Source organism: Mesocricetus auratus, unplaced genomic scaffold, assembly GCF_017639785.1.
Source record: "Mesocricetus auratus isolate SY011 unplaced genomic scaffold, BCM_Maur_2.0 Super-Scaffold_100022, whole genome shotgun sequence".
Taxonomy (NCBI): Eukaryota; Metazoa; Chordata; class Mammalia; order Rodentia; family Cricetidae; genus Mesocricetus; species Mesocricetus auratus.
The window spans coordinates 32,045,443-32,059,847 of NW_024429203.1; the positions used below are offsets into that span (position 1 = coordinate 32,045,443).

The following is a 14,405-nucleotide window of genomic DNA, read 5'->3' on the forward strand; positions in this document are numbered from 1 at the left end:
ACTAATTGAAAGAGCAAAATTAAAAACTAAAGTTAAGATTTCTTATAAAAATTTGTAGAAATGTTTAAAAAGCTGAGTGCAATGGTACATGCCTTTAATTGAGTTAAAGGTCAGTCTAGTCTACAAATGGCAAGTTTCAGACCTGCCAGAGCTAAATGGTGACATCCTGCCTCAAAATAAATAAATAAATAAACAAAAAAAAGCAATAAAAAGCAAAGAACTTAATAGGTCATTTAAATTCTTTACATAAAAAAAGCTAGGAAATTTTGTTTGGTTCTCAATCTTATATTTCCATTTCTTTATTCAGCCAATGTTTACTATATTCCAGGCACTATGAACCAAGTTCTAAATGTAAAAGATCCATTAATGGACAAGTCAGATAAAGTCCCTTCTCTTGTGAAGCTTATGTTCTGCTTTGGATGATAAATATGAAAAATACTAGATTATCACAAGAGTCATGCAGAGAATGAATGTAGGTTAACCAAATAGCAGGAAAGAATATTTGACATAAGGGTGGTCAAGAATGGCTTCTGAGGTTAGGGCATTATTTTATTTTATTTGTTTGTTTGTTCATGTATTTATTGGTTTTTCTAGACAGGGCTTATCTGTATAACTTTAGAGCCTGTCCTGGAACTCACTCTATAAACAAGGCTGGCCTCAAACTCACAGAGATCCGAGTGCCTCTGCCTCATGAATGCTGGTGTATGCTGCCACTGCCTGCTAGGGTATTATTAAAATAGAGAATGGATGACAAGAATCCATGACAAACATGAAAACTGAGGGAAACAGAGGCTTCTACCTATATGTAACACTATACCAGACCTGTGTGGCTAAAACACCAAGCAAGGAGAACAACTGTCAATGTAGGATTACAATATCAGGGAGAAACCAGTTTAAACAATAAAATACTTATAAAATATAAGAACAGCTGAGTGGTAGTGCACACCTTTAATCCTAGCACTCAAGAGTAAGAGACAGGTGAATCTCTGTGAGTCCCAAGACAGCATGGTCTACACTGTGCGTTCTAGGACACCAGGGCATCACAGAGAACTCTGAAGGAGGAATAAATCTACAGCACTTACAATATGAAATCTGAAAAACAATCAAGTTAATGAAAACATTTTTCCATTAAAATTACTTAATTTTTTTTCCTCCAGACAAGGTTTCTCTATGTAGCTTTGTAGATTAGGTTGCCTGCTAACTCACAACCTGCCTCTGCCTCCTGAGTGCTGGGATTAAAGACATGCAACACCAACACCTGGCTCTAAAATGACTTAAATGCTAGTGTTCTATTATTTAAAAAAACTTTTATAAAACTATCAATTCATCACTAGTCTAGGTATTTTGGTTTTCACTTAAATGGTGATTTGATATAAAGGTTACAACTTTCATCTTCTTGGCATCTTGGTTTAGTACTTCTTTCTGTTTGGTTATCTATTTGGTTTTAAGACACTGCCTCCCGGGGCTGGAGAGATGGCTCAGAGTTTAAGAGCACTGACTATTCTTCCAGAGGTCCTGAGTTCAATTCCCAGCAACCACATGGTGGCTCACAATCATCTATAATGAGATCTGGTGTCCTCTTCTGTCATGCAAGCATACATGCAGACAGAACACTGTATATATAATAAAAAAAAAAGACACTGCCTCCCTGTGTACCCCTGGGTAGCCGAGATCCACCTGTCTCTGTCTCCCAAGTTCTGGGATCAAAGGCGTGTGCCACCACAGCCTGGTCTAGAGAATGAAATTTAAGCTTTGTTGTGTTAACTGCTTGTTGCTACCTTAAGAATTTAGATTTAGGCACATTTGTATCCCACAGTAGCTGTAAAATATAAAAAGAACACCTTAATATTCATAGATAAAATAAAAACAATCTTTTTAAAAAGTCACAGTTTTAGACTCAGACAAAAACATAACTAAGGAAAGGCTAACTTTTTGGAAAGTCAATTTTCTTCTTACTTGGCAGAACTGCAAAGGTCCCACTGCATATTCCTCCATGCTGCTTGATAATAAAGTTCCTGCAGTTCAGCACACCACTCTCTATTTTCATGATCTAATCCTTTTAAATAGATGGAAAGAATATGGGAGAGCCCCAAATTCTGCAAGGCCTAAAAGGAAGTTATCACAAAATAATCAAATATCTCAACATAAACTAAAGCTGAGGTTTTCAGCCTTCCTAATGCTATAATCCTTTAATACAGTTTCTCATGTTGTGATGACCCCAACCATAATTTTTTTGTTATTTTACTATTGTTATGGATCCTAACATAAATATTTGATATGCAGGATATCTTATATATGACCCCTGTGAAAGGGTTGTCTGTGACCTACAAGTTGAGAATCACTGAACTAGTGGTAGGGGAATAGAACAAACAAATATCAACTTAAAAAGTTTTAATCAACAATATCACCTAAAATTCTAAAATATTGCTTTTTATATTTCCTCAGAAAATGCTAATATTTGATGGAAAAACGCCTAAACATATTAACCAGTGATAGAAATAATAGTTTCTGGGACCAACTCTAATGCAAACTACAGACGCCATGTGAAGCACTAAGAGTATCTCCTGGCATATTGTACACATTCAAGAAAAGTCTTCTGCTCTTGTCTAATAAAAATATTAATCAACAAAACTATACTGACCCATCCAGCTTTCCTGTGTATCCCTGAGACTTTATTCTATTGTCTAAAAGCAGTAATTCCAGCTCTCTCTCCAGAGTTTACACTTCACTGATATGCTGAAATAATGCCAGCAGTTGCCCTGATGATGGCTTTACAGAGAAGATACAGAAAAAAATGTACCTGAATTATTCCCGACTGGCGGGTTGAGGAGGAGATTGTGGTCTCCAGGTCATATGTTACTAAGGCTTTCCCCCACATTGCTTCATGTTCGTAAGTCCGTATTCTATAGGAAAGGATGGTAAAAACATCTTTTGTTTTTGTATGCCTGTAGCTCCTTCTAAAAGCTGAATATTATCTATAAAGTGCAATTTACCTAGTAAGAGGTTGTAACATTTTCCCTCCACCACAGCCATACAAGCTGTCTGGCTCTCCTATGCTTCTGTAGATCTCTAAGAGAAGATCCTGAAAACAGAAATAACAAAGACAGAGAATAGAAAAATACAAAAAAAAAGTTCATGAATTCATACACTTTCAATTTTATCAGTATCAATTCATAACTCACAACTTATAAACATGTTGTAAAAGTAAAATATAGTGATATTTAAAAACATACAAAATATTTGAGTCAATAGCACAGTGGATTGGTACCAGACAACAAAATGATTATAGTCTACTTTAGAAGTAATGCTCACAGACTGGAAAGATGGCTCAGTAGTCAAGAGCATTTACTGCTCTCGAAGAGGACCCAGGTCTGATCCCCAGCACCCACATGGTGGCTCACAATCATCTGCAATTCCAGTACTATGAGGTCTGATGCACTCTTCTAGCCTCAACAGGCACCAGGCACGCACATGGTGTACTTATATACAATGCAAATAAAATACTCATATACATAAAGTAATAAATCTAAAAAAGAACTGACAATCACAATTTTATGGATTAGATAAAACATGTATACGAACATATTAGGCTTTTGTTTTTTAAATCACACTCAGCAATTATGACAAAACAAAACAATTTAGTCCACAGATTAAAAACTGTAAATGGGAAAATAAAAATCTGCAAAGCCTAACTACTGAAACTGGTAAAAACAAAGGTCATAAATTTTCTTTAAAATGGATAATAGTTTTTTTAATGTTCTGTACATAAAGCAGCATTTTAATTACTTAAACACATTTGTGAAATTTACATAGGAAATACTAGTGCTGCTTAACTTCAATGAAATAAAACAAACAACAAAAAACCAGAAGCTAATTTCACAGAAAAATGAGCAAGCAACTTACTTGCCTTGATATTTTTGCTATGGGAAGTATTTCCTAAATACAAATCCATTGATATCATTACAATTCTACATGTAATTCTTATTCAAATATTCTATTCATAGACATGAAAACCTTAAGGGTTGAGACACTTAGTACCTAACAGTGCTTGCTGTAAGAAGATACTCATAAAAAATAGCACAGAAAGGTGAAACTAAACAGTATTAAGAGAAAAAGAAAGACTAACCTAGTGGATCACATGATAAGCACAAGACAGGGCTGAAGAGCTCAGAAGATGCTCAGTTACTAAAGTGTTTACCATGAAAGCATAAAGACCTAAGTCCAGATCCCAGCACACACATAAAAAGCTCAGGGCATCTGCAAGCATCTGTGTACCTCTGGGGAGGCAGACAAGTAGATCCCTAGAGTTCTTGATTAGCCAGCCTAGCACAATCAGTGATCTATAGGTTTAAGAAGACAGCTTGTTTCAAAATATAAGATGTGAGTAAAGACATCTGATTTCAACTTCTCTCTCTCTCTCTCTCTCTCTCTCTCTCTCTCTCTCTCTCTCTCTCTCTCTCTCTCTCTCTCTCTCACTCTCACTCTCACACACACACACAGAGGCCAATCTGCAGTGAAATGTTAAGGAGAAAGAAATGAAAGGTTACTAGCAGACTTAGTAATTTCTAGTTCATAGAAAACACTGGGCAATTACCATTTTAATGGAATGAAGGAGAGAGAACAAATACAGACATCATCACAAAGTCTAGCTGTGAAAGGAAAGAAAACAGAGACACCTAAAGAGAACATAGGAAGAGAGAAGCTCCTTCCATCTCCAAGAACAACAATGTTTTAAACAGTAAAGTTCTGAAATGTTTGCCATACAATTCTGAAGAAGCACAGCATATCAAAGTTTCTGAGAAGGAACAGATAAATTACCTGAGATAAAGGGAAAGTGTTTTTCTATTATAATAAGAGAGATGGTTATGACAAGAGCACATGTGGGGAGGTTTAAGTCTGACTGTGGGATGTTGGTGGGATTCCTATCTATATGGTGGTTTGAATAAGAATGTCCCCCATAGGCTCATGTTTGAATACTTGGTCTCCAGTTGGAAAAATTTGAGAAGGATTGGGAGTTACATTGGGAGTGCTACAAAGAACATTGAGACAGTATTTAGAAACATATAAATGCATACATACAAAAGTTAGTAACTTACAAATACTGTAAATAAAATGGAAGGAAACACAATGGCAAAACCTATGTGATATAAATTTACCCTGTGGTTTCACTTCAGTCTTTCATTTAAGAGGTTCAAAGTCAGAAAGGGCCAGTTATTTATGCACATTATGTAAGCAGGTCAAGATTGGAAATATGGAAATAAGACACACACACACACAGACACACACACACATATATATTTACACACATTATATGATGCTCAGTCCAGTAAGTAGCTTCAATTTTAAAATCAATTACATCACTATAAGAAAAATCCAATGTATCACATAAAAATCACTACAGAGTATCTAATATTTACCTGTAAGCTTATTCCAGTTTCTTCTTTACTTTTTTCACTCAAACTAGAAATAGTTGTACCTTGACTTCCTTCTTCAAATGTTGGACTTCTGTTTATGAACAATTCTTTTAATGAAAATATACTATCTAAAAGGTTATGAACATATTTATACTACACTTCAACAGAAAGAAACTAATTATGGTTGCAAAAAGAACAGTGAGTCATTTATATTTTAACACAGAATATCATTTAGATCTGGCATGGAAAAGAAATTTGAGAATTATAAATAGTAACAATATTGTATAAATGGCAAAGTTACATGTCAAACATGCTTATTTATAAAGAAACAGAGCAGAAGTTTCCCAATTTGATTCTAAATATTCTATCAGTGGTCTTATCTAAAGTTCAACTTGATAATTGCAGATTACATAGTAAGATCACAAGACACAATTTAATCTCCAATAAACTGAAAAAAGAAATCTGATGAAAGTATGTGGGATTCACAGAAATATAAGATTATAAAAATAAATAATGGGACTAGAACTCAGATTTATCTACTCTAAGGCCTTACCTTTAAAATTAAGCATTTAAATATATGGATGTAATAGTTTGGTAAGTGACTCAATTTTAACATTTTGACTGTTACAGTGTCTATAATAATCCAATATATAAATAAATACTGCCATAAGTGATAGCTCCTCTAATATATTTCTAAAACATGCCTTGTGTTTTCTATACTATTTTCCCTTAAACTAGAAAAAGTTATATACTTTTCTTTCCTTCCTCCAATGTGGCACCTTTTTTTTTTTTTTTGGTAACTACACAAACTGGTACAATCATTTTAAGAAACAATCTGGCACTATCTTATACACCAATAATTCTACCAGTACAGTATATGTCACTGACAGAACAAGCAACAAACTATGGCATCTCCTCTCAGTGCACCATGAGCAGTCAGTCACAAACTAAAGAGTGGCAGCAACAGGCAGCATAAATGAGTCAGTCTTATTAAAAACCTGAGTGAAAAGATGGCATGTAAAATGCCTTATAAATCTAAAAAGTAGGGAGTACTAAGCTGTATTTCTAGGTTCATACTAATATGACAAAAGAAATAACTAAACGTGTGGAATGGTAAACATACTCATCACCTTTACCTCTTGGAGGGAGCTCAGGAGACAGGTACAGAGAGCAACAACTAACAGAATGTTGCCAAAAACATCCTACTTTGCTTTGTAACCTTGAGGTAAAGATATGACATATATGCTACTTATTTCCAAATTATGGAAACTCATTCAAACTGCAATTACTACCATATACTTGTCTTCATGAATTTACAGCGATTATCAACACACTGGTTACATGTTATATAATGTCCACACAATGAAGGTTTGCAATTGTTTCCAACCAAAAAACAGATTTAAATTATCAAACCAGGACGAAAGAAATTGGTCCAAATCTGTAAGTTAGCTACTCACAGACCATAGTAATTCAGGTTCCACTCTTCCAATCTAAACAGCACATGATATTCCAACTTAATTGCATCTACAATTATTAGCAGCAAAAATAATGTATGTATTGCCATAGCTCACATCTGTGATTTCAATTTCTTAGTAAGGCTGAATTAGTGATAAGAAAGCGAGGCTATAAGTAAACACTTACATAAGCTACTTAAGATGGACAAGGATTTGAAAAGGGGTTCATATAATACAGTGTATAATGCAAATTAATACCCTATTTTCTTGGCTATTTTTCATCATGATCTATGATCATATTTATTAGCTTTTTATAAAAATTTCAACTCAATCAGAGAAAAATCAAATCGAAGTAGATAGAAATATAAGCAGGAAACACATAAATGAAACTTATTTAGTCACAGACAGGAATTAGTCACATTATAGTCAAAAAGAATAATGAAAGCTGAAGGACTTAGAGGTAAATCTAATGTAACCAAAATTAGGAAATCACTTAATCATGAAAACATTTATGGATCATTTATGTTCCCAACGCTAGCTGTTACAGGGAGTACACAAACAATCAAGTAATGCCTCTATTTAGAAGCTTCCTATCTGTCCAGTCTTTATAATGTAAAATAGAATATCATATAACTGGAATTTCTATTTTTTCAAAGAATTAACTTTTAAAAAATTATTATTTTGCTTTGATACAGAAAATGTATGCCTAAAGTGTCTTTTAAATGGAGAAATGGGGCAAAATTAAATCTTTACTATATGGGCTGGAGAGATGGCTCAGCAGTTAAGAGCACTGACTGTTCTTCCAAAGGTCCTGAGTTCAATTCCTGGCAACCACATGGTGGCTCACAACCACCTTGAATGAGATTTGGTGCCCTCTGCTGGCTTGCAGGCAGAAGACTGTATACACAATAAATAAATATTTTTAAAAAAAATCTTTACTATATACTTTTTTGAGGCAATATCAACACTAGTTTAAAAACCAAAATGTCAAGACCCATTACCTTTTCTCTTGCTCATCCATACTTTTCTTATCTGAATAGATCTCTACATAGAGCAATGCTGTGAAGTGAGCAGCACAAGACTGAGCCACCTTTGCAACCTCCAAATAGTTCAAATCCAGCCAGAAAGCATCATCAAAAGCTGTTCCTGAAGAAGGCCTAAAGAGGAATTAAACACGATGCCATGTTACTTCTAACACAAGCAGCACAATGGTACAGGATGTAACTGCAAACCACAATTCTCCAGTGTATGATTATACACCATTCTGATATAGCATGGCTCAAATCCAGCTCTTAATTGTATTGGCTCATAAACCTCTCAGAGAATCAGCAGAAAGCTACTAATCATCACTTCATACTAATCTGGGCTCTACACCCACACTTTACACCATCACCTGCAAAGTATGGCTTCATAGTCACTTTTAATATAAAAGCATTGTTTCTTCTCAGGCAGGAAAAAAATGTGATGGGTTAATTCTGATTGCCAACTTGATGGAATTTACAAAGACCATGGACACAAACTCACAGATTCCAAGACTAAGTTAACTGATGTGTGAAGACGTACCCTAAATGTGGGTAGCATCACTTCATGATCTTAGATCCTGCGCTGAATAGAAAGGATACAGCAAGTTGAGCACCAGTATCAATGGTTCTCTGCTTCCCCAAAATAGACAAAGAGCTATCAGTTCCCTCCTGTTATTGCCACCATGCCTTCTCCAACACAATCAAATGTACACCTCAAACTAGAAGTCAAAAAAAACCCCTTCCTTCCTTAAGCTGCTTTTGTTACTTATTTTTTGTCAGTGAGGAGAAACGTCTTTTCTGTTGTAATATTTTGCTCCTATTATCTAACATTAAACTACTTAATAAAAAAAAAAGTCCACTGTGGTAATGACAGCTCAGAACTGGAAACTATAGATATCTTTTTCAAAGATAACATTTACATAAGACAACATAGCTGTTAAGCGTACTGGCTCTGGAGTAGTATACAGCTAAATACAAAGCTAGCTTTTCCACCTATGACTACCTATATCTGTAGCAACTTAATTTAGTCAGTTCTAGTCCTATCTGTAAATACTAGAGCAGCACATACCACATCTTCTACATAATCAGCACTTCAGCATAATAATTACTTTTGAGGAAATACAAATTCAGAGAAGTAAGAGTTGCCCACAGAAAAGAACTGTACATTTATTAAATGTCAGGTATATTGTATACATTGTCATTTTGATTACTATACACCCCTATCCTTAAAGTAGACCTTATATTAGTATTTATTTGAGATGGGCTCACTATGCAGTATTGGCTGTCCTGGAACTCTCTATGTAGACCAAGCTGTCCTGGAATTCATAGAGATACTCCTGCCCCTGCCTGGGGCTAAAGGTTTGGATCAACATGCCTTTTCCCTTATCCTGATTTTAAAAAATAATTTATTTAACTTTATTTTATGTGCACTGGTATGAAGGTGTCAGATCCCCTGAAACCAGAGTTACAATTTTTAAACTGCTATGTGGATGCTGGTCTTTGAACCTGGGTCCTCTGGAAGAGTAATCAGTGCTCTTAACCACTGAGCCATCTCTCTCTAGCCTCCTAGGTTATCCTGATTTTTAAGAATGAGAAGACATCAGGTAACACGCTCAGAAGCTCAGAATACACAGCTTTTAACAAATTACTTAAGTTGAATTTGGTCCTGCCTGAGTCACATCTTCTTGAGTAATTCTTTTTTTTGGGGGAAGGGGGGAGGGGGTTTACAAGACAGGGTTTCTCTGTATTGTTTTGGAGGCTGTCAGACCAGCCCGGCCTCGAACTCACAGAGATCTGCCTGCCTCTGCCTCCCGAGTGCTGGGATTAAAGGCGTGCACCACTACCGCCCGGCTTCTTGAGTAATTCTTAAAAGATTTTTTTCTTTTTCTGCATTGTCATCTGTCAACATGACCAGGATTCAAAGTCTAGCTTCCTCTGAAATATTATGAGGTGAACTAGACCATTCTGAGTCAAGACCTATAGCACTGTTTTCTTCAAAGTTCTGGTAACTCTCTAGCAGTACACATCAGTGGTACCGCCCATTGTGATATTTCTGTGCTTTGTTAAAAATCCATTGAAAACCTGGGGCAACAGCACACACCCAGTACTAAAAGTTGAGGAAGATCAGGAATTCAAGGCTACGATGAGCTACATGGTGAATTTAAGGCTACCTTAGGCTACATATGACCTGGTCTCAAAAACTAACAATAGGCCCAGCACCATGACTGACTGAGTGGGACAAGGTGACCCAAGGTGGGTGGGTGGGGGATACCCCAGGTTTCAAGGAGAAAGCATGGGCCAGTCCAATGGTCATTATCATGGTGAACAAACTTATGGTGTGATATGGGAGAAAGAGACAAAATGGTTCATGTCCTGTGAACAGAGACATATCTGTGTTATGGGGTTGTGGGATATTTGTATACTATGTGAAGATATATTGCTGTGACTGGCTTACTAAAGAGCTGAAAGGCCAATAGCTAGGTAGGAGGTACATAGGTGGAGCTTTCAGGTAGAGAGAGGAAGTAGGAGATGAATCTAGGTGCTAGAAATGCCAGGGAGACTCAGAATGAGTTGGATACACAGAATGGGATAGAGGTAAAAGCCACGTGGTAGAACATACATTAATAAAAATATGGGTTAATTTAAGTTATAAGAGCTATTTAAAAATAAACTTAACCTAAGAGCCAAGCTTTCATAATTAATAATTAGTCTCTGTGTCATTATTTAGGAGCTGGCTGGTGGGAAAGAGAAAGACCCGTTACATATCTGAAGAAGTGAAAGTAGTAAGAGAGTTGAGGTGGTAGCCTGACTGCCAACCAGAGCCATGGTGAGGTCTAAGCCTAGGCTACTGCTGGGGCCCATGTCTGGGTCCCTGGCCCTGATGCAGCCCCTGTCTGTGGCTCCTGTTATCAGGAAGGCCTAGAGGATAGGGCTATGTAGAGTTGACCCCACCTCTCCCTTATTGGCTCCAACATTGGGGAGAACTGGTCCTGCCTCTCACCTGCAAAGTACTCAAGAGAGGGTTCTACACTTCACTGGGCAACACAGTAGAGCTCAGCCTGATGGTGTTGGTGTGAGAGAGCCAACCCTGAGTGTGAAAGCAGAACTGATCCTGCCCCTTGCTCATTGCTACAAGGGATGAACTAGTCAGAGCAATCCTGGAGAGCTTATCTTGGTGGAAAAGACAGGGGAGAGCTGGGGAGCTGACCAATCCTGCAACTACCCAGGCCCAGAAGCAGGGTTATGAGTTGGCTGACCCCAACATCCATCCCAGGTATGATCTGCCAGAGCATGTGAAGAGGCTGATCCTGTAGACCCAAGGCTGCAGGATCTCCAGAACAAAGGACAACGACAGGATATCCAAAAGGAGTACCACGAGGGCCCAGTATCAATAGTGTAGCAGAAACCAGAGGCCTTGAAACAGACCAATGAATCTTTACAATGAACACTTGCAGTAAAGATAATGAATAAAAGGGTTTACTGTGTGACTCACTGTGCCACACTACAACTTTCATGATGAGATTGAGTTTTCCTTTTAAATTTTATTTATTTATTGGGGGGGGTTTGCAAGGGTAGAGGGCAGCTATAAAGGGATGAGGAAATGAATAGGATTGAGATGCTTGATGTCAAAGACACAAAGAATAAATAAAAAGAAAGTTAAAAAAATAACAACAGATACAAGTATACTATACTGTAAGGTAACTTACCTAAACCAATTCTGCCATATCACAAAAATACTACAGATTTTCATGATAAGTATGGCACACAGCAACAAAAGCTTTTCCTTGTAAAAAAGATGATAAAGAAGACATCCAACTCTAGCTACTAGAAGACCTACTTAACGAGCAGCAACAACACTGAGAGCAATCTGGGAAAATGATACACTTCTTTCCCACACCTTCACAGGCACATGATTTAGCCACAGCAGTATGCCTGATGGGACAGCTGGGACAAGAACAGACGGTTCCTCCACCCTTAACCTAAATGCTGTCCTGTATATACATTATTAAAAAGAAATAGAAGTATCATATCAATTGATTTTAGCAGTTTGAAGCAGTTGCAAATAAAATAATCAGGCTAAAAGGCACCCAGAAGGAAAGTACAGTGCTCGGTTCCCAACCTGAGAAACTGTCACACATTACCTCTTCTGCCTTCTCATATAGTCGACAACAGCAAGCATTGTTCTTTGTGATTTCTTATCCAAACAGCATCGAAGGAAGTGCTCTGGCTCTAACAAAAACAGAAATAGCTCTTCTTAGTCTCAGACTGATGTAAAAGTACTTTCTTGTTTGTGTCCTTCTCTTTCTACACTGTAAGATTCTGATGGGTGGTATACCCAACACAAAAATGCTTCTTAATAAATGCAAATCAATGTAATTTAATGGCATTCCTTTTATTTCAAAAGAAGCATATATGTATAATATAAACAAGAATTTATGTTGCCAATTATAATTTGTTTCTGAAGCAGTACCTACTGCTTTGAGATGTCTGGGATGTTTTATGTGCTGAGTGCTTACATTTACAACCATGAACAAAATTAAGACTGTTTCTGCACACAGAATTCATTGACTAGCCTGGAGGCTCTTAACATGGTAAGCCAAGTGGAGAGAGAGAAAGGTTACCAATGCTGTAGAAGCTATGTGAGAGTGACCTCACCTGAACTAAGAAAAGCTGGAAGAAGAAAGTAACATCTTAAGTCAAAATACTGGACAGTGGGGGAAGAGAAAGGACAGGGTACCAGGGAAAGCCAGCAGAGTCCAATGGTAAAAGCACTTGGCTGGCCTGCATGAAACTCTGGGCTCAATCCCCAGCACTGTATAAACTGGATGTCAAGGCACATGTCTCTAACGCCAGCACTAAAGAAGCAAAAGCAGAAAAATTAGTTCAGTATTCCACTGGACAATTTGAGTTACTGTCTCAAAAAACAAAACAAAACACACACCAAAAAAATGTGTATCTAAGGTGGTTAGTAGGAAGCTGAATTCAGAAGGTAGTCAGAGACTCTCAAACGGCTGCACCAAAGCTAGAAAGCAGAAAGGATAATGGCAACCAAGGAAACAGAACGGGCAAGACTTGGTATTCAGGTTTTAGCGTGGGCAGCAAAGTACCATCTATTTTTATTCACGTAACTGAGATTGAGATTCATGTGAGACATTCAAGTAAACGTGTGAGACTTCCAGACACCAGAAAGATACAGCATTTAAGATTTATAGGAATCTCCATTTATTGTCATTTTCAATAATAATTTTATATATGTGAAGTCCAAAATTTCATTTAAGGTAATAAAAAGTGTTGATACTCTCTAGAGATAAAACTAGATAATTTTACTATTAAATGATCAGTGTATAAACATAAGTAGTAAAATTGTTTAAATACTTAAAATAAATTTAAACTTTAAATTGCTACTTACACCTACGATCACTTATATTTGTATTTCCTCAATTAAACATAAGTGATATATTTTAGATAGCCAGCAAAGTCTCTGCAAGAATTTTTATTTTAGGATTTTTTACATTACACTGAATATTTTTTAAAATAGACTTAATTATAATAATTATTATGCATGTGGGCACTTAGGCAGGGAGCTAGTATGGAGGTCAGAGTGCAGCTTGTACAGGCTGGTTCTTCTCCTACTGTGTGGGTTTCTCAAGACTAAACTCAGATCTGTCACGTTTTGGTGACAAATGAAAACCATCACATCAAACAATACTTTAGGATTTTTAATTCAGCAATTCCCCAAAATTTCTTAAGCATATTCCAGATCATCTTGACAAACAACTTCTTCTAGTCTAATAAGGCCAACAGGAGAAGCAACCATGTGTATTTATGTTCTTTCAGATAGAACATAAGTTACTTTTTAAAACTTTTAACTGAAATCATACATATTAATGGGATGCCATTTAATTTTTAATTCAAGCATGCACTTTATAGGTTAAATATATATATGTATATATATACGCATATATATATATTCAAGATTTCTTAGAAAGATTTTTTAACATGTATGTGTAGGTATGTGCACATGAATCCAAGTGTCCATGGGGGAGAGAGGTGTCAAGTCCCTACGGAAATGGAGTTACAGGTGAGCCACCCAATGCATTCTAAGAACCAAACTCAGGTTATGTATTTTCCAACACCCCAAAGGTTTGTCTGCTTGTTTTACACACAATACATTGTCATTATCAACAGTGACCCCACTTTGCTGCAGAACATCAGATCATCTTACTCCTACATAACTGTAACTTAGTAGCCTTTCATCAACTCTCCCCAGCCTCTAAACTTATATGAAACATATCACTCAAATACATAAAAACAGCAAAATGAAGTCTAAAGGACACCACAGACATTTCAAACATAGCCTTTGTCATAGTAAAAACAGAGAAACAGGGAAAACTGAATAACTACAATTATGCTGAAATGACTACAAGCACACTAAGGTGGGGTTATTAATATGGTATTTCTTGAAATGCTATATGTGAGTTTGTGCCTAGTTTTATGCTTATGTATATTAAGCA

At 36.5% G+C, this 14,405-nt stretch overlaps 1 protein-coding gene across 1 annotated transcript in view; it reads right to left on the minus strand.

Moving 5' to 3' along the window:
• Positions 1-14,405, minus strand: part of Atm (ATM serine/threonine kinase) — a 117,324-nt gene that overhangs the window by 41,611 nt on the left and 61,308 nt on the right. Inside the window, exons 38-43 of the mRNA XM_040729828.1 lie at positions 12,033-12,120; positions 7,870-8,025; positions 5,418-5,505; positions 2,994-3,082; positions 2,801-2,903; positions 1,957-2,105 (exon numbers count right to left, since the gene is read on the minus strand). Of these exons, the coding sequence (XP_040585762.1) occupies positions 1,957-2,105; positions 2,801-2,903; positions 2,994-3,082; positions 5,418-5,505; positions 7,870-8,025; positions 12,033-12,120 (673 nt within the window). The remainder of the gene's footprint in view (positions 1-1,956; positions 2,106-2,800; positions 2,904-2,993; positions 3,083-5,417; positions 5,506-7,869; positions 8,026-12,032; positions 12,121-14,405) is intronic.